Genomic DNA, 26,056 nt, shown 5'->3' on the forward strand with positions numbered 1-26,056 from the left:
ACGCCCCAACCACGCCCCCCGTCCCCAACCACACCCCCGCCCCGCCCCGCCCCGCCCCTGCGGCACCCCGCACCTCCTGGAATCGGAGGTCTCAAGGTTGGCAAGTATGGCCGAGCTGTAGACAGCACCTACACTCAACAACAACACATAATTTGCAGACTATAATTACTGGTTTGCAAAAAATATTTTGAACGAAATTAGGTGAAATTAGGTAATCTCCCACGGCACACCAGACTGTATCTCACTGCACACGACTAGTGTGCCGCGGCACAGTGGTTGAAAAACTGAGTACAGAACACTTCTTGTCACTGACACTTGGGGGCGCGGTCTATTCAAATTCTACATGGGTGACGTACTATCAGGCCACGAAGAATACGGCTCGCTCATTGGCCAAAGACAACCGGTCTGCTGACAACAACGCGTGTGTTTGGACCAATCAGGGAGAGCTTTGCACCATCGATTCTGTTTGGGCATGACGTAACTACCGTAAAACAATATGGCGTCCTCGGAGAAAGATGATTGTCGATGAGTCTAACCGGATAGACCGCCGCCTCTCGTGAGGCAACGTTGTTGTCTGACGTAACGTTTTCGGTAAAATACATCAATGTTGTAGGCGTTGGTGAGCGCGCCTGTTTATCTTGAGCACGGACTTTCGGTTCGAGTCCAGTTGCTAGTCGGCGCTCAAGATGGATGGTGGAGAGTACGTCTCCCCAATGGAGAACGTGGACCCGACTTTAGCCGAGTTAGTGGGAGATGAACTCACACTGGGGGACTTCGATGGTGAGTTTGTGTCACTGCGAACTGTGTGAAGTGTTTACCTGGCTTTGCTTGGCCTGGCTGATAATCAAGGGCGATATGCTTGTAGGTGCCGCGTAAATGACTAAAATGCACATTGCAAGTCACGTGACATGCATATTCACCAAAATTGCCGTCTGTGTTTGTTACACCTGTTGCGTTGATGTGCACAGAAACATAACTCATCACACTGTTATTACGGTAGGGAACAGTTGTCCAAAGTGCGGCCCGGGGGGCCATTAGCGGCCTGCAGCTCCAGTTTTGTTGGCCCCCAACGTGTTCTCAAAAAACAGGAAAAATGTAAGAAAAAGATCAAAACAACTTAATGTAATTTAAAAAAAAAAAATTAATTCCTGATTTAATTAAATTTAGGTATACTTGCTCAAGATGCAAAAAAATGCATTTTTAAATGTTTTTTTTTCAAACAATAACTATTTTGATCATATATTTTTCATGTGGGATAAAAACATCATTTAAAAAAACACTATAAGACACCAAAACGCATCAATTGACCTTTTTTTTAATCAGCCCCTGAAGTCCACTAGCAGCTATTAAAATTCTAAAATAAGGTTGCTGAATAGACAATAGTTTTATTTCTGACCGTCCAAGATAAACAAAAGGCTCTCATCACACTTTTATTACGGTATAGAACAGGTGTGGCCCAAAGTGCGGCCCGGGGCCATTAGCGGCCTGCAGCTTGAGTTTCGTTGACCCACAACATGTTGACAAAAAACATGCAAAATGTAAGAAAAAGAGCAAAACAACCTAATGTAATTAGAAAAAAGCAGAACATTTAATTTCAAAAATGTAAATTCTTGTGTTAATTAAATTTTAATATAGTTTTTATTTTGTAAAAAAAAAAAAAGCATATACTCTGCTCAAGATGCAAAAAAAATGCATTTTTTAAAGTCTTTTTTTCATACAAGAACTATTTTGATAATATATATTTCAAGTGGCATTAAAACATCATTACAAAAACCACTATAAGACACCAAACGCATCAATTGAACTTTTTTTTAATCAGCCCCTGAAGTCCACTAGCAGCTATAAAATTCAAAAATAATGTTGCTGAATAGACCATAGTTTTATTTCTGACCGTCCAAGAAAAAGAGCAAAACAATCTAATTAATTAGAAAAAAGCAGAACATGTAATTTAAAAAATTTAAATTCTTGTATTAATTAAATTTTAATATACTTTTTATTTTGTGTAAAAAAAAAAGGCATAGACTCTGCTCAAGATGCAAAAAAATGCACTATTTTTAAAAAAGTTATTTTTTCAAACAAGAACTATTTTGATCATATATATTTCAGGTGGGATAAAAACGTCATTTAGAAAAACACTAAGACACAAACGTATCAATTTAACTTTTTTTGTTATCAGCCCCTGAAGTCCACTAGCAGCTATAAAATTCTAAAATAATGTTGCTGAATAGACAATAATTTTATTTCTGACCGTCCAAGATAAACAAAAGGCTCTCATCACACTTTTATTACAGTATAGAACAGGTGTCCAAAGTGCGGCCCGGGGCCATTAGCGGCCTGCAGCTCCAGTTTTGTTGGCCCCAACATGTCAAAAAACAGGAAAAATGTAAGAAAAAGAGCAAAACAATCTAATGTAATTAGAAATAAGCAAGAACTATTTTGAGAATATATTTTTCATGTGGGATAAAAACATCATTTAAAAAAACACTATAAGACACCAAAACACATCAATTGAACTTTTTTTAAACTAGCCCCTGAATTCCTCTAGCAGCTATAAAATAATAAAATAATGTTGCTGAATAGACAATAGTTTTATTTCTGACCGTCCAAAATGTTGACACACACACACGTAGGACAGAGGATTCTTGTCGATCCATCGTCTGTCTGCGCAGCGCCAGCATCGATCCTGCTGCCGTGTGTGGAACTGTCAGTTTGCACGTCCCTCCCACACGTGCTAAACAAAACGCAAAATAGTGATGAGAGTTGATACATCACATTGCTGTGCTATATAATGATATTTGCATCTCTTCTTTCCAGCGTTTTGATGATCAGCATATATTTTTCAGATTAATATATAACTATTTGTGTAATAAATACAATTTAATACAATGCAAAAATCCTCACATTTATTGATTTATTTATCTTTGGAGAATTTTGACCAATATTTTAGGTCAAAGCATAATCATTTTTGTAAATGTATCAATAAGTGCTTTAAGTACATTATGCTTGTCAGGATTTCCCCTAAACTGCCAAGATGCCTGTGGCGGTGGGGGCGTGGTCGAGTAATTTGCATAATTTGCTATGATGACATGATTTTCTTTAAAAAGGCTCAAAAAATGTATACACACATTTAAAACCAATTTGTTATTATTAATCAGTATTAACATTTTTCTAATAGTTTTGCCATATTTTCAATTGTTGCTGCATTTTGTACTTTAAGATTTTTTCAAGTGTTTACAGACATTTAATTACATTTTTAAATTAAAAACAACTTGGAACAAATGTAGCATCTTCTGATGGTGTTATTATAAAGTTTAGTCGTGTTTAGAGACTCTACTTCTGTCCCTCCATGTCCCTGATGAAAGATGCTAGCTGCAGCGAGCATGACGTCACACTTGCTCTAATTGGACTTTCTCTGCCTTAAAGTCCTGTCCTCTTAACATTTGCGCATTTTGTGGATGACTGTCCGCGGGTGTATCTGCAATATATAAAAATCACGTCCATATCACAGACATGCTGACAACCCTGCAGACAGTCACAATGACATGCACTTTGTTTACATCCGGTTTCGGTCGTTTGGTCTTCAGTGATCAAAGTATTTTTTCGGTGGTCAACTTTTTGTTACATCACTTGTCAATAGTGCGCAAATAAAAGACTATATATGTTAGTTCATACTGTTACAATGTTCGTGTGGTTTGGATTCAATGTCAGTTTTTCCCATCGTCGCAAACACACACCGTCCGTGCCTAAAAGGTGATTGGTGGAGAATGAGGAAGTGTTGCTACGTGTTAAAGTTAAAGTACCACTGATAGTCACACACACACTAGGTGTGGTGAAATTACCCTCTACATTTGACCCATCCCCTTGTTCCACTCCCTGGGAGGTGAGGGGAGCAATGAGCAGCAGCGATGGCCGCGCTCTGGAATAATTTTGGTGATTTAACCCCCAATTACAACCCTTGATACTGAGTGCCAAGCAGGGAGGTAATGGTCCCATTTTTATAGTCTTTGGTATTACTCGGCAACTCAAGGCGGACACTCTAACCACAAGGCCACTGAGCACTGAGTGTCCGTGCGGACTCACAGAGACAAAAGTGTGTGCACGGGATGTAAAACCTGTTGGAATTGTGCAGTTTGTTATCATAAGAATGGTAATAAAAGTAAAAAAATAGCGTCAGACTGTGTGATTTCCTTTAGGGGCTACAATATATTATATTACTGATTAATTAATTTGTTTTCAAGTTTTAAAAAAAACTTATTTTCAAGGTGTGGCGGTAGTAAAAATACTGCAGTGGGCCACATTCAATTACATTAAGGGGAAACCCTGCTTGCGTAAGGTACTTTTTTAAAACCTTTATTTTGTTAGCGCAGTTATTGTGAAGGGAGGAAGTGTGCTGCTGTTCTAACCTTGACGAGTGTGGAGACGACTTGAAGCTGTTAAAAAAAGAGAGAGCCTCTCAAGGTTGTACGTCAATCATCCATGATGTCGTTCACAACAACACAAGCAACTGAGATGTGTTGTGGGTGTATGGATTGTAGGGCTGGGCGATACGGCCTTTTATTAATATCTTGATATTTTTAGGCCATTTCACGATACACAATATATATCTCGATATTTTGCCTTAGCCTTGAATGAACACTTGATGCATATGTCACACCAGTATGATGACTCTATGTGTCTACATTAATGGATTCTTGTTCATACTGCATTAATAATATATGCTCATTTTAAACTTTCATGCAGAGAGGGAAATCACAACTAAGTCAATTTACCAAAACTGTATTTATTAAACAGTTATTAAGCAGTGGCACAAACATTCATGTCATTTCAAAACAGAAAGTGCAAGATTGTCAGAGACATTTTAAAACAAGCTATAAGTGCACTTTTGTGAATGATGTCACCAAGATGACTTATCAAAACAACACTAAATTAAAGTGTACTTTTTGTACAGAACGCCACTACAATAGTTAAAAACAAATAAATCGCCCAGCTATAATGGAATTTTCTGTTTAGTTTTTCAGGGATGAATGAGGGGTCCTGGACACGTTATTTCCCAAACAAATGTTCCTTCTCCTCCCAATGACATAATTTCACTCACATTTATGTGAATTTCCCTGATATTCGGTGTTTAACAGTCGATTCCGTTCTGTTGGCTTCGTCCGCAGTTATGTCAACGCGGAAATGCCTTCCTTTTTTTGTTGAGTTTAGTGGTTTTCGATTAGGCATACGAGCGATGTCAAATAACAAGTGGCAACCATGGTAAGAGCCCAAACCTCTAGTAGACGTGGTCTTGTTTTCACTCATACGCTCACTCATCCGTTTCACCGTTACAAGCTCTGGAATGTGCATTTTTATAATATTTTCATGATCGTGAGAAGCCAAAATCATTTCATTAATTGTCCAGCCCGTATGAACACAAAGTTGACAAACTGTAAGTTTTGTCTTTAGATGTATGCAATCTGTCCATATTAGCGTTGTACGGTATACCAGTACTAGTATAGTACCGCGATAGGGGACGGCGTGGCGAGGTTGGGAGAGTGGCCGTGCCAGCAATCTGAAGGTTACTGGTTCAACCCCCACCCTCTACCATCCTAGTCACGTCCGTTGTGTCCTTGAGCAAGACACTTCACCCTTGCTCCTGATGGGCCTGGTTAGCGCCGTGCATGGCAGCTCCCACCATCAGTGTGTGAATGTGTGTGTGTGAATGGGTGAATGTGGAAAATAGTGTCAAAGCGCTTTGAGTTCCTCCAAAAGGTAGAAAAGCGCTATACAAGTACGACCCATACTAATTAATCATGAATCGGTACTATACCGCCTCTAAAAAGTACTGGTTCCCCCGCACCCCCCTTTTTTTTTTCTTTTCCTAGTGACATTGCTGGTTTTACGAGTAGAGGAGTGTGTTCGGCAAGCAGACAGTGTGAAGACAGAAAAGGCAGAACGGACGCATTTTGGCTTAAAAACTAACGATAAAGGTGAAGTTATAACACTGAAACACCCTCAGGAAGAGGTGCTTTAAGACATGGCTAGCTAGCTAGCGGCTAACGTCCAGCCGCAGTCTGCAGTGTTTTAGCTACTTCTAAATCACTAATCCTCGCCTCCATGGCGACAAATAAAGTATGTTTCTTGCATTATCACTGGAGGACGAGGAATAGCTAAACATGCTTCACTACACACCATAGCTCACCGGCATCATAATGTAAACAAACACCATGGGTGGATCTACACCTGACATCCACTGTAATGATACCAAGTACAGGAGTGTATCTAGTCGATACTACTATGAATACATCAATGTTTTTTAGTATCACAAAATCTTTTTTTGTTTTTTTAAAATTTATGTTATGTTTATAAACTCAGGAAATATGTCCCAGGACACATGAGGACTTAAATGATGACCAATGTATGATCCTTTAAATACTTGGTATCGGATCGATACCCAAATTTGTGGTATCATCCAAAACTAATGTAAAGTATCAAACAACAGAAAAATAAGTGATTATTACATTTTAACAGAAGTGTAGATAGAACATGTTAAAACAGATAATAACCAGATATTAACAGTAAATGAACAAGTAGATCAATAATCCATTTGTACAGTTTGTCCCTCATGTTGACAAAATAATAGAATGATTAATGACACAATATGTTACTGCATAGTCACCAGACTAATTAGGAGCCATTGTTTGTTTACTTACTACTAAGACAAGTTGTCTAGTATGTTCACTTTTTTATTTATGCACAAAATTGCAATAAGAAACATATGTTTAATGTACCGTAAGAATAATGCCAATAAAAATAAAGCCAATAATGCCATTTTTTGTGGTCCCCTTTATTTAGAAAAGTATCGAAATACATTGGCATCGGGACAACCCTAGTCCATATATGTAATATATGTCCGTTTTCAGCATTGTTACGTACAAAAAATAATATTAAAAAGGCCCCCGTATACATTGACTTTTCGTTATGTGACCCTCGGTGAAAAAAGTCGGGACACCCCTAGTATAGAAACACTCGACCACAATAATATATTTAAGGGTAATATAAAATATACAGAAGTATCTTATTGAATAGCCAACATAGGCAAAATCAACATTATGAACTGTTGAGGGCAAGTTGTGTTTTCATGAGGGAGTCCATCGACCAGCGAGCTCATACCCACTCATGTAATCCCACTTAATCATCATGTCAAAGAGAGGAATGTGTAGACTGTGAGACACTTATGATAGATGACAGGCCTCGGGTTGGGTGTTTGTTTACATATTGTCCCATAACTGTGCCAAAATGGTACCAATTGAAACGGCGCCTGTGCTTATACGGCGCTCCAACAAGTAGACTTAAAAAGATGTAGGAAAACTAAAAAATGTTGGCCATAAACAATGGCTTTTTTAATTGTAATACTCCAAAGACATGCACCTGGGGATAGGTTGATTGGCAACACTAAAATTGGCCCTAGTGTGTGAATGTGAGTGTTTTCTGTCTATCTGTGTTGGCCCTGTGATGAGGTGGCGACTTGTCCAGGGTGTACCCCGCCTTCCGCCCGAATGCAGCTGAGATAGGCTCCAGCACCCCCCGCGACCCCAAAAAGGGACAAGCGGTAGAAAATGGATCGATGGATGGACTGTGACATGCAAGTTGACAACAGTAATGAATAATCCATCCATCCATTTTCTACCGCTTATTCCCTTCGGGGACGCGGGGGGTGCTGGAGCCTATCTCAGCTACAATCGGGCGGAAGGCAGGGTACACCCTGGACAAGTCGCCACCTCATCGCAGGGCCAACACAGATTGACAGACAACATTCACACATTAGGGCCAATTTAGTGTTGCCAATCAACCTATCCCCAGGTGCATGTATTTGGAGGTTGAAGGAAGCCGGAGTACCTATACTTAAATAATGTAAAAGAAATGCAATTATTACTAAGTAATATATTAGTCCTAACAACGGGAATACATGCTCTGTATTCCATGCGACCATTAAAGAGTTATGTATTATTAAGCAAAATACAGTCACTTTCCAATTTTATTTCACAACATGAACTTAAAGGCCTACTGAAACCCACTACTACCGACCACGCAGTCTGATAGTTTATATATCAATGATGAAATCTTAACATTGCAACACATGCCAATACGGCCGGGTTAACTTATAAAGTGCAATTCTAAATTTCGCGCCACACTTCCTGTTAAAAACGTTTTATTATGCTGACGTATGCGTGTGACGTCACGAGGACAAGGGAAGTATTCGGAGCCCGGAGAATCCTATACAACAAGCTCTGTTTTCATTTCATAATTCCACAGTATTCTGGACTTCTGTGTTGGTGAATCTTTTGCAATTTGTTTAATGAACAATGGAGGCTGCAAAGAAGAACGTTGTAGGTGGGATCGATCGGTGTATTAGCGGCTGGCTGTAGCAACACAACAAGGACTTAGCAGACGCCTAGCCGATGCTAGCCACCAAACCCACGGATGAAGTCCTTTGTCGCGCCGTTGATCGCTGGAACGCAGGTGAGCACGGCTGTTGATGGGCAGATGAGGGCTGATGAATGGGCAGATGAGGGCTGGCTGGCGTAGGTGGAGCGCTAATGTTTTTATCATAGCTCTGTGAGGTCCGGTTGCTAAGTTGCTAAATTAGCCTTAGCGTCATTAGCAACAGCATTGTTAAGCTTTACGAGGCTGAGAATTATTAACCATGTAGTTACATGTACATGGTTTAATAGTATTGTTGATCTTCTGTCTATCCTTCCAGTCAGGGATTTATGTATTTTGTTTCTATCTGCATTTGAGAACGATGCTATCACGTTAGCTCAGTAGCTAAGTGTGTCACCGATGTATTGTCGTGGAGATAAGTCACTTTGAATGTCCATTTCGCGTGCTCGACTCTCATTTTCAAGAGGATATAGTATTGGAGGTGGTTTAAAATACAAATCCGTGATCCACAATAGAAAAAGGAGAGAGTGTGGAATCCAATGAGCCAGCTTGTACCTAAGTTACGGTCAGAGCGAAAAAAGATACGTCCTGCACTGCCTCTAGTTCTTCACTCTAACGTGCCTCATCCACGAATCTTTCATCCTCGCTCAAATTAATGGGGTAATCGTCACTTTGTCGCTCCAAATCTCTCTCGCTCCATTGTAAACAAAGGAAAATTGTGAGGAATATTACCTCCTGTGACGTCACGCTACTTCCGGTACAGGCAAGGCTTTTTTTATCAGCGAGCAAAAGTTGCGAACTTTATCGTCGATTTTCTCTACTAAATCCTTTCAGCAAAAATATGGCAATATCGCGAAATGATCAAGTATGACACATACAATGGATCTGCTATTCCCGTTTAAATAAAAAATAATAATTTCAGTAGGCCTTTAAATGGGTCATATTATGATTTTTTTACATAACATGTGATGGTGGTTCTTGAGTCAAAATGTTGCATAAATTATGTTTTACAGATCATCTTCAAGCCGCTTTCTGACCGGCTCTACAGGATGTGCCCTTTATTTACGTGCCTCCACTTCGACTGTGTCCTCTCCCCGTTATTTGTAGTTTTAGCTCTTCCATAGCGAGACTACTGACAGCTTTAGGTTAGAACTAGGGCTGCAACAACTAATCGATTAAAATCGATTACCAAAATAGTTGGCGATAGTTGGGTTTTTTTTGTTTTGTTTTGTTTTATAAACCTTTATTTATAATCTGCAACATTTACAAACAGCTGAAAAACAATAATCAAAATAAGTACAAAAACAGTACAAAACAACGCCAGGGCGGCGCTGAGGCTACGTCTCATGAGGTGGCGTAAGCTAGCCAATGATGTGTCATGTGCAGCTCACGTGACGACGGCGTCTCCTTTGCTGGAAAAATTCGAAAAATGGCGCAGGAAAACACGACCGACAGTTTAGCGGAGAAACATCTTGAGGTTATTGCTTCAATGGAGAAAAGTGTACGACCTAAGTCGTCAAAAGTGTGGGAACACTTCACTTTAAAGACTTCAAAGAAGACCGTTTCCTGCAAAATGGCATGGAAGTACAACATTGCTTCTGGAGCACCTGAAGAAGAAAAATGTTGGAGCCATGGATGAAGGGAAGAACTCACAGTACGTAACTTTTTTAGTCCATAGTGGCAACGAGCATTCATGAGTTCAGCTTTTTTGTGAGTAAAGTTAAAGTTATGCCTTTGTTGCAACGCGGGGCTGATAATGTGTCTCCGGCACATTTGACTCCGTTTTGAGAGAGAAAACGCACGGTTACCAATTTCGAAATAAACGTACCGGACAGAAATATCTCAGGTTGGTTTCATAATGGATCAATGTAGCCGGGCTGATAAAGCTATATAAATATATTTAGATTTGAGTGACGCTTTAGTATAACTAAACGTTATGAAAGTGCTGGAATATTTCATGCTATTATTCAGAGGCAGCCTAAAATTAATCCTTTATTATTCACAACAGAAACGTGTACAATATCTGATTCAGTTCTGATGAATTACATTTCTGTGTTATTGTTGGTGTATGCTGCACCCCCAATGTCCACAACATGGTGCCAGTATGCTGTTTTTTTTCAATAAAATACTGGAAAGGATAGAAATGTAGTTTGTCTCTTTTATCCGATTATTAATCGATTAATCGAAGTAATAATCGACAGATTAATCGATTATCAAATTAATTGTTAGTTGCAGCCCTAGTTAGAACTATACGCTACTTTGTATTAGAAATGGCAACAGCGGAGCATGCCCCCCACCCCAACAAGAGGATAGAGAAAAAGGAGGAGATTTTTGACCACAGAGTCGAGTTACAATGGCGGACTTGCACAAAGCACTTTGGGTAAATTTCTACCATATATGGAGATATCCGCCGAAGTCATAACTTGGGAAAACGTCACAAATGGAGGAATTTCCAAACTGCTCGTTTGGAGGAAGTTTGAAAAAAGGCAACATTGTTTTATAAATATCTCCACCATGCCTCCATGGTTTGAGGACTTACGTAGATCCCAAATACACAAAAACAGGTACCAATGGGTAACACTTTTTTTTTTTAGCATAATAGTACACTTGTTGCCGGTGGCTGAGTCTGTATCTTTTAAAGTGAAGTACTGTATATTCCCGACTATGGAGCGCAACGGTATATAAGCCACACCCAAACATTTTTAAAAGGAAAATATTTTCCCTGCAGATATATACTGTACGTTGTGAAATGAGTTTTTTACACCGGTATTTTTTGGAAATGGTTATATACATACCTTAATTGTTAATTGTTTCTAAACGGTGTCTGTAACACGGCAGTAAAACAGCTTATCAAACAAAACAAAAGTCATCATCATGAACCCACCAGCTGCTGAAGCTAGCTCTCCAATCAGCTAAACAGAATCAATAACGTTTTGGTGAATTTACTGAGGAATTTGTGAAACTGAAACAATTCAAAAAGAATGCCGTTGTAAGTTAATAATACTAACACAGACACTTGTAAACGTGTTAGCATATTAGCTAATGCTAACAACGCTAGCTTGATTACATTACGATAGCATGTACAAATATGCATGAAAACACTCCTACAGACATCACACGATTTAGTAAGTAAGAATTGTTTTAGTCCTATTGTAAAACTTACAAACGTATAGAAGACCAAACGCCACTTCTTCCGGTTGTTGAAAGCACTAACTGGTAGGACACTGCAGCCCCTGCAGTGAGCAAATTGGTCCAAAGATGGCGTCATAGCACAAACATTAAAGGCCTACTGAAATGATTTTTTTTAATTTAAACGGGAATAGCAGATCCATTCTGTGTGTCATACTTGATCATTTTGCGATATTGCCATATTTTTGCTGAAAGGATTTAGTAGAGAAAATCAACGATAAAGTTCGCAACTTTTGCTCGCTGATAAAAAAAAGCCTTGCCTGTACCGGAAGTAGCGTGACGTCACAGGAGCTAGTATTCCTCACAGTTCCCCATTGTTTACAATGGAGCGAGAGAGATTCGGACCGAGAAAGTGACGATTACCCCATTAATTTGAGCGAGGATGAAAGATTCGTAGATGAGGAACGTTACAGTGAAGGACTTGAGAGGCAGTGATGGACGTATCTTTTTTCGCTCTGACCGTAACTTAGGTACAAGCTGGCTCATTGGATTCCACACTCTCCTTTTTCTATTGTGGATCACGGATTTGTATTTTAAACCACCTCGGATACTATATCCTCTTAAAAATGAGAGTCGAGCACGCGAAATGGACATTTAAAGTGACTTTTATCTCCAAGACAATACATCGGTGACACACTTAGCTACTGAGCTAACGTGATAGCATCGTTCTCAAATGAAGATAGAAACAAAATAAATAAACCCCTGACTGGAAGGATAGACAGAAGACCAACAATACTATTAAACCATGTACATGTAACTACACGGTTAAAAATTCTCAGCCTGGTAAGGCTTAACTATGCTGTTGCTAACGACGCTAAGGCTAATTTAGCAACTTAGCAACCGGACCTCACAGAACAATGTACTCTCTCCTTTTTCTATTGTGGATCACAGATTTGTATTTTAAACCACCTCGGATACTATATCCTCTTGAAAATGAGAGTCGAGCACGCAAAATGGACATTTAAAGTGACTTTTATCTCCAAGACAATACATCGGTGACACACTTAGCTACTGAGCTAGCGTGATAGCATCGTTCTCAAATGAAGATAGAAACAAAATAAATAAACCCCTGACTGGAAGGATAGACATAAGACCAACAATACTATTAAACCATGTACATGTAACTACACGGTTAAAAATTCTCAGCCTGGTAAGGCTTAAAAATGCTGTTGCTAACGACGCTAAGGCTAATTTAGCAACTTAGCAACCGGACCTCACAGAACTATGTACTCTCTCCTTTTTCTATTGTGGATCACAGATTTGTATTTTAAACCACCTCGGATACTATATCCTCTTGAAAATGAGAGTCGAGCACGCGAAATGGACATTTAAAGTGACTTTTATCTCCAAGACAATACATCGGTGACACACTTAGCTACTGAGCTAGCGTGATAGCATCGTTCTCAAATGAAGATAGAAACAAAATAAATAAACCCCTGACTGGAAGGATAGACAGAAGACCAACAATACTATTAAACCATGTACATGTGACTACACGGTTAAAAATTCTCAGCCTGGTAAGGCTTAAAAATGCTGTTGCTAACGACGCTAAGGCTAATTTAGCAACTTAGCAACCGGACCTCACAGAACTATGATAAAACATTAGCGCTCCACCTACGCCAGCCAGCCCTCATCTTCCCATCAACAGCCGTGCTCACCTGCGTTCCAGCGATCAACGGCGCGACGAAGGACTTCATCCGTGGGTTTGGCGGCAAGCATCGGCTAGGCGTAGTAAGTAGTCCTTGTTGTGTTGCTGTAAGTATTGTACTTAGCCGCTACTACACCGATCGATCCCACCTACAACGTTCTTCTTTGCAGCCTCCATTGTTCATTAAACAAATTGCAAAAGATTCACCAACACAGATGTCCAGAATACTGTGGAATTTTGTCGAAGAAAACAAGAGGCTTTTCTATCGGGTCCGATGGGGTCCAACCACTTCCGTTGCTTTTGTGATGTCACGCGCATAAATCATATCCAAAGGAGTTTTTCAACCGGAAGTGTGGCGGGAATTTTAAAATTGCACTTTATAAGTTAACCCGGCCGTGTTGGCATGTGTTGCAATGTTAAGATTTCATCATTGATATATAAACTATCAGACTGCGTGGTTGGTAGTAGTGGGTTTCAGTAGGCCTTTAAAACACCCTCTCATTGTTTTGCTTGTTTTTTTTTGTTTTTATTTACAAAATAATTTTTATTATGTCTGTCAGCCAAAAAAAATCCGTAAATTTGCCATAGGCAAAGTGTAGGAAAAAAGTGGCTGTACTCCGGAATTTACGGTACAACCAAACAAGCGCTTCAGTTTGAGCGTTCTAGCAAGATTTTTTTTAATGCATTCTAACTCATAAATAAACTAATATAAAAGTCAGCTCACAATAAAGCCAATGGGAGGTCCTCTATTTCGCTGATAAAGCCCTCTAAAAAACATCCAAAAAGCGCCAACAATACTCCAATTAAATGTTTTTACTTGAATATTAACAAGTATTAGTGATATTGTTATTATTAGCGCTAACGCAGACGGATTATTTATAGCGGCACGTTGTCACAGATGACTAACTAACTTGTGTGGCTATGTTGACATTACTGGCTGGTGAGCTGCTTTCTCCCCTCGGTGCTCGTCAAACTTTATTGTAGATCATAAATAACACCTCTCACCTGGATAGTAGAAGGATGAGGACATTATCCGACAAGTTGGTACACTTTGACAGCCAATTTAGACCAGGGAATGTATGTACAAACATACATATACACATTCTGTACATATACAAGTACATATGCATACATACACTCATGCACATAATCACGTTTCATCAAACATACACTACCGTTCAAAAGTTTGGGGTCACATTGAAATGTCCTTATTTTTTAAGGAAAGCACTACTTTTCAATGAAGATAACTTTAAACTAGTCTTAACTTTAAAGAAATACACTCTATACATTGCTAATGTGGTAAATGACTATTCTAGCTGCAAATGTCTGGTTTTTGGTGCAATATCTACATAGGTGTATAGAGGCCCATTTCCAGCAACTATCACTCCAGTGTTCTAATAGTACAATGTGTTTGCTCATTGGCTCAGAAGGCTAATTGATGATTAGAAAACCCTTGTGCAATCATGTTCACACATCTGAAAACAGTTTAGCTCGTTACAGAAGCTACAAAACTGACCTTCCTTTGAGCAGATTGAGTTTCTGGAGCATCACATTTGTGGGGTCAATTAAACGCTCAAAATGGCCAGAAAAAGAGAACTTTCATCTGAAACTCGACAGTCTATTCTTGTTCTTAGAAATTAAGGCTATTCCACAAAATTGTTTGGGTGACCCCAAACTTTTGAACGGTAGTGTATATTAACGTTGTTGCTCTAGGGGAAACTGGGTAACACATGGCACACTGACAAAGCTTAACCTATTGTTACTATAACAATCTACGTTTGTACAAGGTCAATATAGGTTGCTTCTCTTTCTTCCCCTCCATTTTTCTGCATTCTTTTGTATCTCTAGTTATCATTACGTATATGTATTGTTGCATTTGAACCACTGTATTGTTGATAATAGAGGTAAATTATTGGTATTGTTCATTATCAATAGCGCTATTTCTATTGGTATTTGTATTGCTCCATTTGTAGTGTAATAATGGTCATTGTCATTTCTGTATTATTTATTTCGCTAATTGCTTCTTTGCTATCACTTTTACCATCATATGTGTACATATTGTATTTGCTGATGTTGCTCTATTGTTGTTATTGTTGTGTTTGCTGTTGTTGTTTTTGTCTCGCTGTCTAATCCCCCTCTTGTCCCCACAATTCCCCCCTCTGTCTTTCTTTTTTTCTCTTTCTATCCCCTCCTGCTCCGGCCCGGCTGCATCAAATGATAATATCAATCAATCAATCATCCATCCATCCATCCATCTTCTTCCGCTTATCCGAGGTCGGGTCGCGGGGGCAGCAGCTTAAGCAGGGAAGCCCAGACTTCCCGCTCCCCAGCCACTTCGTCCAGCTCCTCTCGGGGGATCCCGAGGCGTTCCCAGGCCAGCCGGGAGACATAGTCTTCCCAACGTGTCCTGGGTCTTCCCCGTGGCCTCCTACCGGTCGGACGTGCCCTAAACACCTCCCTAGGGAGGCGTTCGGGTGGCATCCTGACCAGATGCCCGAACCACCTCATCTGGCTCCTCTCGATGTGGAGGAGCAGCGGCTTTACTTTGAGCTTACCCCGGGAGCAGAGCTTCTCACCCTATCTCTAAGGGTGAGCCCCGCCACCCGGCGGAGGAAACTCATTTCGGCCGCTTGTACCCGTGATCTTGTCCTTTCGGTCATAACCCAAAGCTCATGACCATAGGTGAGGATGGGAACGTAGATCGACCGGTAAATTGAGAGCTTTGCCTTCCGGCTCAGCTCCTTCTTCACCACAACGGATCGATACAGCGTCCGCATTACTGAAGACGCCGCACCGATCCGCCTGTCGATCTCACGATCCACTCTTCCCTCACTCGTGAACAAGACTCCGAGGTACTTGAACTCCTCCAATTGGGGCAGGGTCTCCTCCGCAACCCGGAGATGGCACTCCACCCTTTTCCGGGCGAGAACCATGGATTCGGACTTGGAGGTGCTGATTCTCATCCCAGTCGCTTCACACTCAGCTGCGAACTGATCCAGCGAGAGCTGAAGATCCTGGCCAGATGAAGCCATCAGGACCACATCATCTGCAAAAAGCAGAGACCTAATCCTGCAGCCACCAAACCAGATCCCCTCAACGCCTTGACTGCGCCTAGAAATTCTGTCCATAAAAGTTATGAACAGAATCGGTGACAAAGGGCAGCCTTGGCGGAGTCCAACTCTCACTGGAAACGTGTCCGACTTACTGCTGGCAATGCGGACCAAACTCTGGCACTGATCATACAGGGACCGCCACAATCAGACAGTCCGATACCCCATACTCTCTGAGCACTCCCCACAGGACTTCCCGAGGGACACGGTCGAATACCTTCTCCAAGTCCACAAAACACATGTAGACTGGTTGGGCAAACTCCCATGCACCCTCAAGGACCCTGCCGAGAGTATAGAGCTGGTCCACAGTTCCACGACCAGGACGAAAACCACACTGTTCCTCCTGAATCCGAGGTTCGACTATCCGGCGTTGCCTCCTCTCCAACACACCTGAATAGACCTTACCGGGAAGGCTGAGGAGTGTGATCCCGCGATAGTTAGAACACACCCTCCGGTTCCCCTTCTTAAAGAGAGGAACCACCACCCCGGTCTGCCAATCCAGAGGTACCGCCCCCGATGTCCACGCGATGCTGCAGAGTCTTGTCAACCAAGACAGCCCCACAGCATCCAGAGCCTTAAGGAACTCTGGGCGGATCTCATCCACCCCCGGGGCCTTGCCACCAAGGAGCTTTTTAACTACCTCAGCAACCTCAGCCCCAGAAATAGGAGAGCCCACCACAGATTCCCCAGGCACTACTTCCTCATAGGAAGACGTGTTGGTGGGATTGAGGAGGTCTTCGAAGTATTCCCTCCACCGATCCACAACATCCGCAGTCGAGGTCAGCAGAACACCATCCTCACCATACACGGTGTTGATAGTGCACTGCTTCCCCTTCCTGAGGCGGCGGATGGTGGTCCAGAATCGCTTCGAAGCCGTCCGGAAGTCGTTTTCAATGGCTTCCCCGAACTCCTCCCATGTCCGAGTTTTTGCCTCCGCGACCGCCGAAGCCGCACACCGCTTGGCCTGTCGGTACCTGTCCGCTGCCTCAGGAGTCCTATGAGCCTCATAGGAAATTCTACTACATACCCGCCTTCCAGGGTCTTAAGACCCTGGACCAAAAAAATTTCTGATGTAGACCACTAATCTCTACCACAGATAGAGGCAAAAACCTCAATGTTTTTATACGAGGCAAAAATTCCGTCTATGACCCTCCTTCAGAGCGATCGCTGTTACCAGCCTGCAGTAAAACCATCTCACAGAACACAATTAGTGGCCTACCCTTTGATTTAGTAAAGGAATAACAAATACTTTGATCATGAACATCATTGAACATAAATAGATGAATGTATATAGACTTATGACTGTAAGACATTTGCAAAAATATTTTTCCCGGCATTAGCAATGAATGTAGTTACCAATATTGTTAATTATCAATTGATTTTGAACACACAACTGAATTTTGTATGAGTCCATGTTCGATTAGAACTCGTATAGATGGCTCGGTGGTGCCTCAGGCTGGTGGCCTGCCGACACCTCGTTGGGCTTTTGGCTGCCTTGGTGAAGAAAGATATCCACTCAAACAGTCTGTCTCTGTCTCTTCTTGGGGTGTGGTTCAGTCCATTGGGCAGACTGTTCAGTGGCCGGTGCGTGCTGGCCGAAATTGGGGAAAAGCTGAGAAAAAGTTGGAGCTGTGGGGGCTTTGGGGAAGGCGGGGCAGAGTATGGGGCGTGGGGCTTTGGTCCAGGCCCTCGGCTTGCTTCAGGCCTCCTCGCTGCTTCGGCACTCCCGACACTTCTTTCCACAGCTGTTGGAGTCCCGGTGGACACATTGGCTGGCAACCTTAGTTGTTCTCGTCATCGCTGGCAAGGTGTTGTCTCTCCTCTCGGTTCCTTCCAGTCAGGTATCGGGTGTTGGTCCTGGATTGGCTTTGACCGTGCCCCTCTTAGCGAGTGCAAGGGAATCTGGGGTGGCTGCTTTCATCCTCAAATCTGCACAGAGGAACTGGCACACAAATTCTACATTTTGCAAACTTACCATTTTGGTCTCATGGTCTTTCCACCTTCCTAGGAAGCTGCTGGTCCTGAAAAGTGCTGATCTTGTGAATGAAGAAGATTAACCTCTTTTCTTAAAATAGGTGCCGTTGTTTGACCTAATCTTTTTGGGGAAACCATGTCGGGATATTAGATAATTCACAAAACATTTAATTACTGAATTGGCATTCTCCTTTGAGGTTGGGGTTGCTTTCGCCAACCACTGCAATTGTCAATCTAAATCATTACGTTCCTTTATCCTTGTACCGGATTGATCATATTGATTAAATAAAACCTCAACACGCTCAAACTTGACCCAATCCAAACTCACCTCCCCCTCTGTCCCTCTCACAGGGACAGTGTTAGTCGTAGTAATAGTAATAGTAATAGTAGTAGTAGTATTAGTAGTTTCAGAAACATCCAAGAAAAAGAAAAGGCAGCTGATAGTCAAGCGCAGCAAGAACAGAGGCGGAGGACAGGTCATGTTTGAGGTCACTGTTCGCTCTTGCAATAGTACTTTGATATTTTACAACACCTAGTGAATTATTGTGGCCTCAATAATTCACTAAATAGTTGTATTTAATTTAGTCTATCTATGATGGGACAATGCACAGAAACATTAAGTTCAGAAACAGATATGTTCTGTACCAGATTATATCTAAATAGCTACTTTCCATCTGCAGTCCCTGGCTACCTAAATTAAAGGGATCCACAAATCAAGCAATAAAATTATGACACTAATTAATCATAATAAATATATACATTCATAGTAATCAATAATTAATCAAAAAATAATCTTACTGTAGCATGTAATCAGATTAAGAGAAGTCCTAAAATACCCCTTCATGGACACATACTTAATATACAATACAACCACACCTTATTTACATCATCACACAAAGACAATACATGCTCTTGTTCACATCTGTCATCATTCGTAACAGCAACCAAGCTTTTAACAGCCGTACCTCACAATTTACAACAAAAATGCTCTCATAGATAAATATAATACACATTAAGTTGATGTGTCAACATAATGCCCCTCTTATTGACCGTGTGAGCAGCCTTGATTGCTCCAAAGCCACTTTTTAATTTCAAATTTTCTATTCCTTTTGTTATAACATGGAGAAGGCTAATTGGTCTGTACATGTTCTGGTCTTCTTTATTTCCTGTTTTATGGATTTAATTATAGTAGCAGTTTCTCGACGTAGTAGGGAAAGTGTTTTCCGTTGTTGATTTATTTATCAATCGTTGTTATACGAGCAATAATACAATCCTTATATGTTTTTAGGAAGATAGTGTCCAACCCATATATATATCTCTAGATCGTGAGTCTGGTAATGCAGGGAAGATTTTGTTTAACTTTGTTTCATTTGTTAATTCTAAAATTAGTCCATCCTGAATAAATGACAATTATTTGCACTGATTTTGAGGGACTTTTTATTCAGGGTTTGTACTGACTGGATGAAATGTTCATTAAAATTATTACTTATGTCCAGACTGTCTGCGACAGTAGCGCCATTGATATTTAATGTTATAGTGTTGTTTCTTGTTTGCTCTCTTTCCGTAAGTTTGTATCTGGTTTTCCATAACTTTCTAATGTTCCCTTTTGCAACTTTGATTAATTCTAAGTGAAAGTCAGCCTTAGACTTCCGCATAAACATTGTAACTTTGTTCCTCCAAACTTTTAATCATACGATCTGTATTTAGACCTGTTATAATTGCTCTTATGAGAGCTGAGTCCTCATGTCTTTATTAGAATCCAATGGTATTTTTATTTTAGCACTCTTCTTTCTGGTTTTGTATTCGTGTATTTACAGATGTTCTCTTTGATTTTTGTCATCCAATTTTAATTCTAGTAGGGCTGCTTATCATTTGTATCATGTAGAAGCCGTTTATAATATCCTTAAAGGCCTACTGAAATGAATTTTTTTTATTTAAACGGGGATAGCAGATCTATTCTATGTGTCATACTTGATCATTTTGCGATATTGCCATATTTTTGCTGAAAGGATTTAGTATAGAACAACGACGATAAAGATTGCAACTTTTGGTATCTGATAAAAAAAAAGGCTTGCACCTACCGGAAGTAGCGTGACGTAGTCAGTTGAACATATACGCAAAGTTCCCTATTGTTTACAATGATGGCCGCATGAAATGAGAGAGATTCGGACCGAGAAAGCGACAATTTCCCCATTAATTTGAGCGAGGATGAAAGATTTGTGGATGAGTAAAGTGCAAGTGAAGGACTAGTGGGGAGTTGAAGCTATTCAGATAGGGAAGATGCTGTGAGAGCCGGGGGTGACCTGATATTCAGCTGGGAATGACTACAACAGTAAATAAACACAAGACATATATATACTCTATTAGCCACAACACAACCAGGCTTATATTTAATATGCCACAAATTAATCCTGCATAAAAACACCTGCGTGTTTGTTATGCTAGCTCCTAGCTCCTCTGCTAGCTCCTAGCTCCATAGAACACGCCAATACAATTCAAACACCTGATCAACACACACAATCACTCAGCCCAAAAGACCGTTTACCTAACCCAAGGTTCATAAAGCTTATATATTTTTAAAAAGTTACGTACGTGACGCGCACATACGGTCAAGATATCGAATGTTTAGCAGCCAAGGCTGCATACTCACGGTACCTGATATTCAGCTGGGAATGACTACAACAGTAAATAAACACAAGACATATATATACTCTATTAGCCACAACACAACCAGGCTTATATTTAATATGCCACAAATTAATCCTGCATAATAACACCTGCGTGTTTGTTATGCTAGCTCCTAGCTCCTCTGCTAGCTCCTAGCTCCATAGAACACGCCAATACAATTCAAACACCTGATCAACACACACAATCACTCAGCCCAAAAGACCGTTCACCTAACCCAAGGTTCATAAAGCTTATATATTTTTAAAAAGTTACGTACGTGACGCGCACGTACGGTACGTGTTATGCTAGCTCCTAGCTCCTCTGCTAGCTCCTGGCTCCATAGAACACGCCAATACAATTCAAACACCTGATCAACACACACAATCACTCAGCCCAAAAGACCGTTCACCTAACCCAAGGTTCATAAAGCTTATATATTTTTAAAAAGTTACGTACGTGACGCGCACGTACGGTACGGTACGTGTTATGCTAGCTCCTAGCTCCTCTGCTAGCTCCTAGCTCCATAGAACACGCCAATACAATTCAAACACATGATCAACACACACAATCACTCAGCCCAAAAGACCGTTCACCTAACCCAAGGTTCATAAAGCTTATATATTTTAAAAAAGTTACGTACATACGCAAAAAAAAGCCAAAGCTGCATACTCACAGTAGCACATCTGCGTCTTTGTCATCCAAATCAAAGTAATCCTGGTAAGAGTCTGTGTTGTCCCAGTTCTCTACAGGCGTCTGTGTATCCAAGTCAAAAGTCCTCCTGGTTAGAGTCTCTGTTATCCGAGTTCTTCCATCTTGACTGCATCTTTCGGGAATGTAAACAAAGAAGCGCCGGCTGTGTACTGTTGTGGCTGACTACGTTCGAAAAATACGTCCATTTCGCACCGACAACTTTCTTCTTTGCTTGCTCGGCTTCCTTCTCCATAATGCAATGAACATGATTGAAACAGATTCACGAACACAGATGTCCAGAATACTGTGGAATTATGAAATGAAAACAGAGCTTTTTCGTATTGGCTTCAATGTGGAAGGCATACCCGTGTTCGTCGGTCTACGTCACGCGCATACGTCATCCTCAGAGGCGTTTCGAACCGGAAGTTTAGCGGCAAATTTAAAATGTCACTTTAGAAGTTAACCCGGCCGTATTGGCATGTGTTATAATGTTAAGATTTCATCATTGATATATAAACTATCAGACTGCGTGGTCGGTAGTAGTGGGTTTCAGTAGGCCTTTAAGTTTCTTTCTACGTGTTTTATTTAACCAGTCCAGATTAACGTCCCCCATGACGTTACTTCTTTCATACTATGCTGTTTGAGGATGTCTGAAAATGAATCAAGAAAAATGTATTTAGCTGTGGTCGGTCGGTATACTACAATTACCTTGAAATATATTTCTGAGGAAAATTTAATTTTAATTTCAACATACTCAAATTGATCTACTTTTAATGTTTTCTCTTTCATAAATCATAATTCCTCCCCCCCTTTGTCACTCGATCTGTATTTTCTGTAATCTTGTCCCCCGGGACATTAATTAGAACAAAAGTTGTTGTGGGTTTTAACCATGTCTCTGATAGACACGGTAATCCGGATTAGAGTCTGACAGTAACTGCTGTATTTGTTCAGTATGTTTCCTGTGGTAGAAAGTTTAATAATGCGGACACGTTTGTTACTGGATACTTTCTACAGACTTCTGTCTCTCTGCGACTTTGTGTATGTAATAACCAACTACAATTATTTCATATGCTTAAATTTTGTTTTAGCTCAGCTGTTGTGTAGCTGCTAGCTCTTTGTAGCCTACAGCAGGAATGTCCAAATTGCAACCAATAGCTTTGTTTTTAACAGACAACCGAAATAATTGAAAATGTGGTATTTGCGTATCGGTTCAATCAGCGGCAGCTACGCCCTGTTTTATCATTTGACCTGCATTTTTGGTTTCGTAGGCAGGACAGAGAGCAAAGGAACAATGTGGGTCATTAGTTGTCCATTTTATACCATTCTAATTGTTGTAAGGATAGTTCACATGAGCGGCCATACCTTGAGTCCCACCATATATAAGAGTCAAAAGGCTCCTATTATGAGTCGTCTAATTGGTGATCATACACTTTGGCGGTTTGGGTGGCAGGACACACTGACGCACCTCCGTCAGCCAGTGCTAGGACAGTTGGAGCAGTCCCCGTCTTCCACTCGTTCCTGGGAGGCGTCCCCAGTAGTTGTCAGCTGATGTCGTGCTGTCAGGCAACATCAGGAAGTTCCTTCTGTGCGGTATTGAATTGTCAGGGCACAGTTCGTAAGCAGGTCATTACAAGGTGTGTGCAGGTTGACCACAAAGGAATGCTTCAAAGATTGTGTTGAACATTGTCCGTTGACACTTATGTCCAGCAGGGGTCTGTTTGTATCCTGCTGTTCGTCCTGCTGTCACACCTGTATTTTTTGTGAGCATGTTCTGGCTACAACTTTGGAGCTTGTCTTGTTCAAATTGGCAGTCCTCCTGCTGCATATCCTTTCCACCTTCACTTGACCTAGCACAACCGTGGCTACCACCCAAGTCCGTCTGTATGGTTTTACGTTTTGTTGAGGTTTTTTCCTCCAGAATTTGGAACTCAAAACATGTACACCCATCGTTTTCATATCCTCTCGGTTAGTTCAATTTTGCATATCACGTTTTAAAATTACAGTCTTAACTATCCCATTAATTGCTAATCAATAACCTTAATTCAAAGATTATACGTACTACTTCATGTGTATTTAAGTACCCTTTTAATTCACTTAAAGATTATCTATAAGTTAATTTAAACTATCATTTGTCTATCAGTAGGCGCGAGCAAGCTGTCATGCTTGCACTCTGACCTCCCGCTGTGCGTGATATTCTCCAAAACAAAAGAATGTTTTTATTCACGTTTCTCCTTATCTTTCAGCTAAATCTTTTAATCTTTTAACGTCCGCACTGTGTTTATTTTTATTGTCTGCATTTTAATTTTGCTTTTATTTTCTTTCATTTCACTTTGTTGCATGAAAAACGCCACACAAACAAAGCTGCCCCGCCTTGCCTTGCCTGTCTCCGACTGGTTATCCAACCTAGTCACAACAAACACACAAGGCCATGCTCTAAGCGCCAGACCTAATCACACTTCTCCTCTTTTTAACACTTTACATATCGGCTCTTATTCTATTTATTAATGTAGGCTGTTATTTGTAATTATTATTCAACACTATTCACAGCAAACGGTTGTAAAGTTATAGTTATTCGCATTATACTCTCGAAATCTATAGCTAACTGAAAGCTGTTGAGATTTGGTTTGCCTCCTTCATCTCAGTGGCCTTGTGGTTAAAGTGTCCGCCCTGAGATCGGCAGGTCGCAAGTTCAAAATCCCGGCCGAGTCATACCCAAGACTATAAAAAATTTTGGGAAAACGATTCCCGGGCGTATGGTATGGTGTACTGCAATGTCTAAATAAAACTATAAATTACTCCAAACTAAAATGTCAGACTGCTGTATTTTAAAGTTACCTGACTTAAACTTACTTGTATTAAATTGATTTCCAAACTAACCACCACCACAGCAGACATCTTCCTCAATCCTATCCCAATACTCCCATAAATTAGAAAGTGTTTCACAACAGTGGTTAAGTAGTTATTTTAAGTAATAGATCTCAATATGTAGACATTAATAAGACTAAATCTTTACCAGAAAGAGTAACTTGACAGAGTATATGAACTAACTTCTTGAGAATAATAATTGATCATAAATATGTTGGAAGCCACATATTGAACATATTAAAGAAAAATATCCAAATCCATTGCTATTAGGTATAAAGTTAAACACATGCTGAATAAGAAATGTCTGCACATGTTATATTATTCATTTATTTTTCCATATGTAATATTGTTTTGAAGTTTGGGGAAATGTTTATAGAAGAAATATAGACCCAATACTTAAACTTAAAAGGCTCATTTCAATATTACACAAAGCATTATTATTATGATCATACAAATCCATTTTTTATAAGTCATAATGTGTTAAATGTTCAGATAATTTAATTTTAAAACAATGGCAATTATGTTTCCGAGTAAAGAACAACAGCCTTCCAGTTTGTATTCTTAGCTTGTTTACATTATGAGGAGAAAACTATCATTTACGGGTGATATTGATTTTTGAAATAGGTAAAGTAAAATAAAATAAAAACACAAATGTATTTCAGTTTTAGGAGTTAAATGATGTACCATCCTCAGTGATGAGCTGAACACATCTAGTTTTTTGTTATGGTTTTGGAGACCCTTGAAAAGTAAAGTTCTTTTAACATTATAAAATATAGTAACAATTACTTTCATCTTTTAACGTTGATGTTCCAGGTAATTTAATGTTCAGTAATTGTATATCATAGGCCAATATAAGCTTTGGCTTCCGCCTATTCTTTTTTTCGGTCATTCTTTTTTCTTTTCTTTTCTGTGTGTAAATGTGTATGATTGTTAATATGTCTAATTTACTGTTAAACTGCTCACACAAATTGGTTGATGGTTGATTATATGACCAAAATAAACCTATTTCATTTATTCATTCATTATCTATCGCACTCATAGTTTTATTCCATTTTGCATGTAATTATTCCTATTGATTTCTTCCCATTTCACTCAAACAACTAAACAAACAAATAAACAAACTTGCAGCTAATCACAATCAACAGCATACCATTTACGAATACCTTCATTTGTCACTTTCTCATCTTTTCTTCACTTTCATTTTCCTTTACAAACAACATCCTGTATCCATCTCTTCCTTACACTTCACACAATGTTTCTATTTTCTGTTCTCCTAGAAACCATTCACATAACGTAAGGTTATAAACATCCTTTTCCCATATTTTCTCAAACCATCCTCTTCACCCTCAATCTGTTTTTTCACCTGCTCTCTCTTCCTCTCTCTCTCACTTTATCTCCTTCTCTCACAATACAAACACAATAATCAGTCTTATAAAATATTTTTAGCTTTAGATATGATTTAGGGGAGTGGTTTTCAACCTTTTTTCCC

At 40.1% G+C, this 26,056-nt stretch overlaps 1 protein-coding gene across 1 annotated transcript in view; it reads left to right on the forward strand.

Annotated features, from left to right (window-relative positions):
• The first annotated feature begins 460 nt into the window (after positions 1–460).
• The window catches only part of LOC133642935 (sterol regulatory element-binding protein 2-like), a 57,045-nt gene continuing 31,449 nt past the window's right edge, over positions 461–26,056 (forward strand). Inside the window, exon 1 of the mRNA XM_062037358.1 lies at positions 461–780. Within this exon, the coding sequence (XP_061893342.1) occupies positions 687–780 (94 nt within the window). The 5' untranslated portion in view covers positions 461–686. The remainder of the gene's footprint in view (positions 781–26,056) is intronic.

This window comes from Entelurus aequoreus, linkage group LG25, assembly GCF_033978785.1.
Source record: "Entelurus aequoreus isolate RoL-2023_Sb linkage group LG25, RoL_Eaeq_v1.1, whole genome shotgun sequence".
NCBI lineage: Eukaryota > Metazoa > Chordata > Actinopteri > Syngnathiformes > Syngnathidae > Entelurus > Entelurus aequoreus.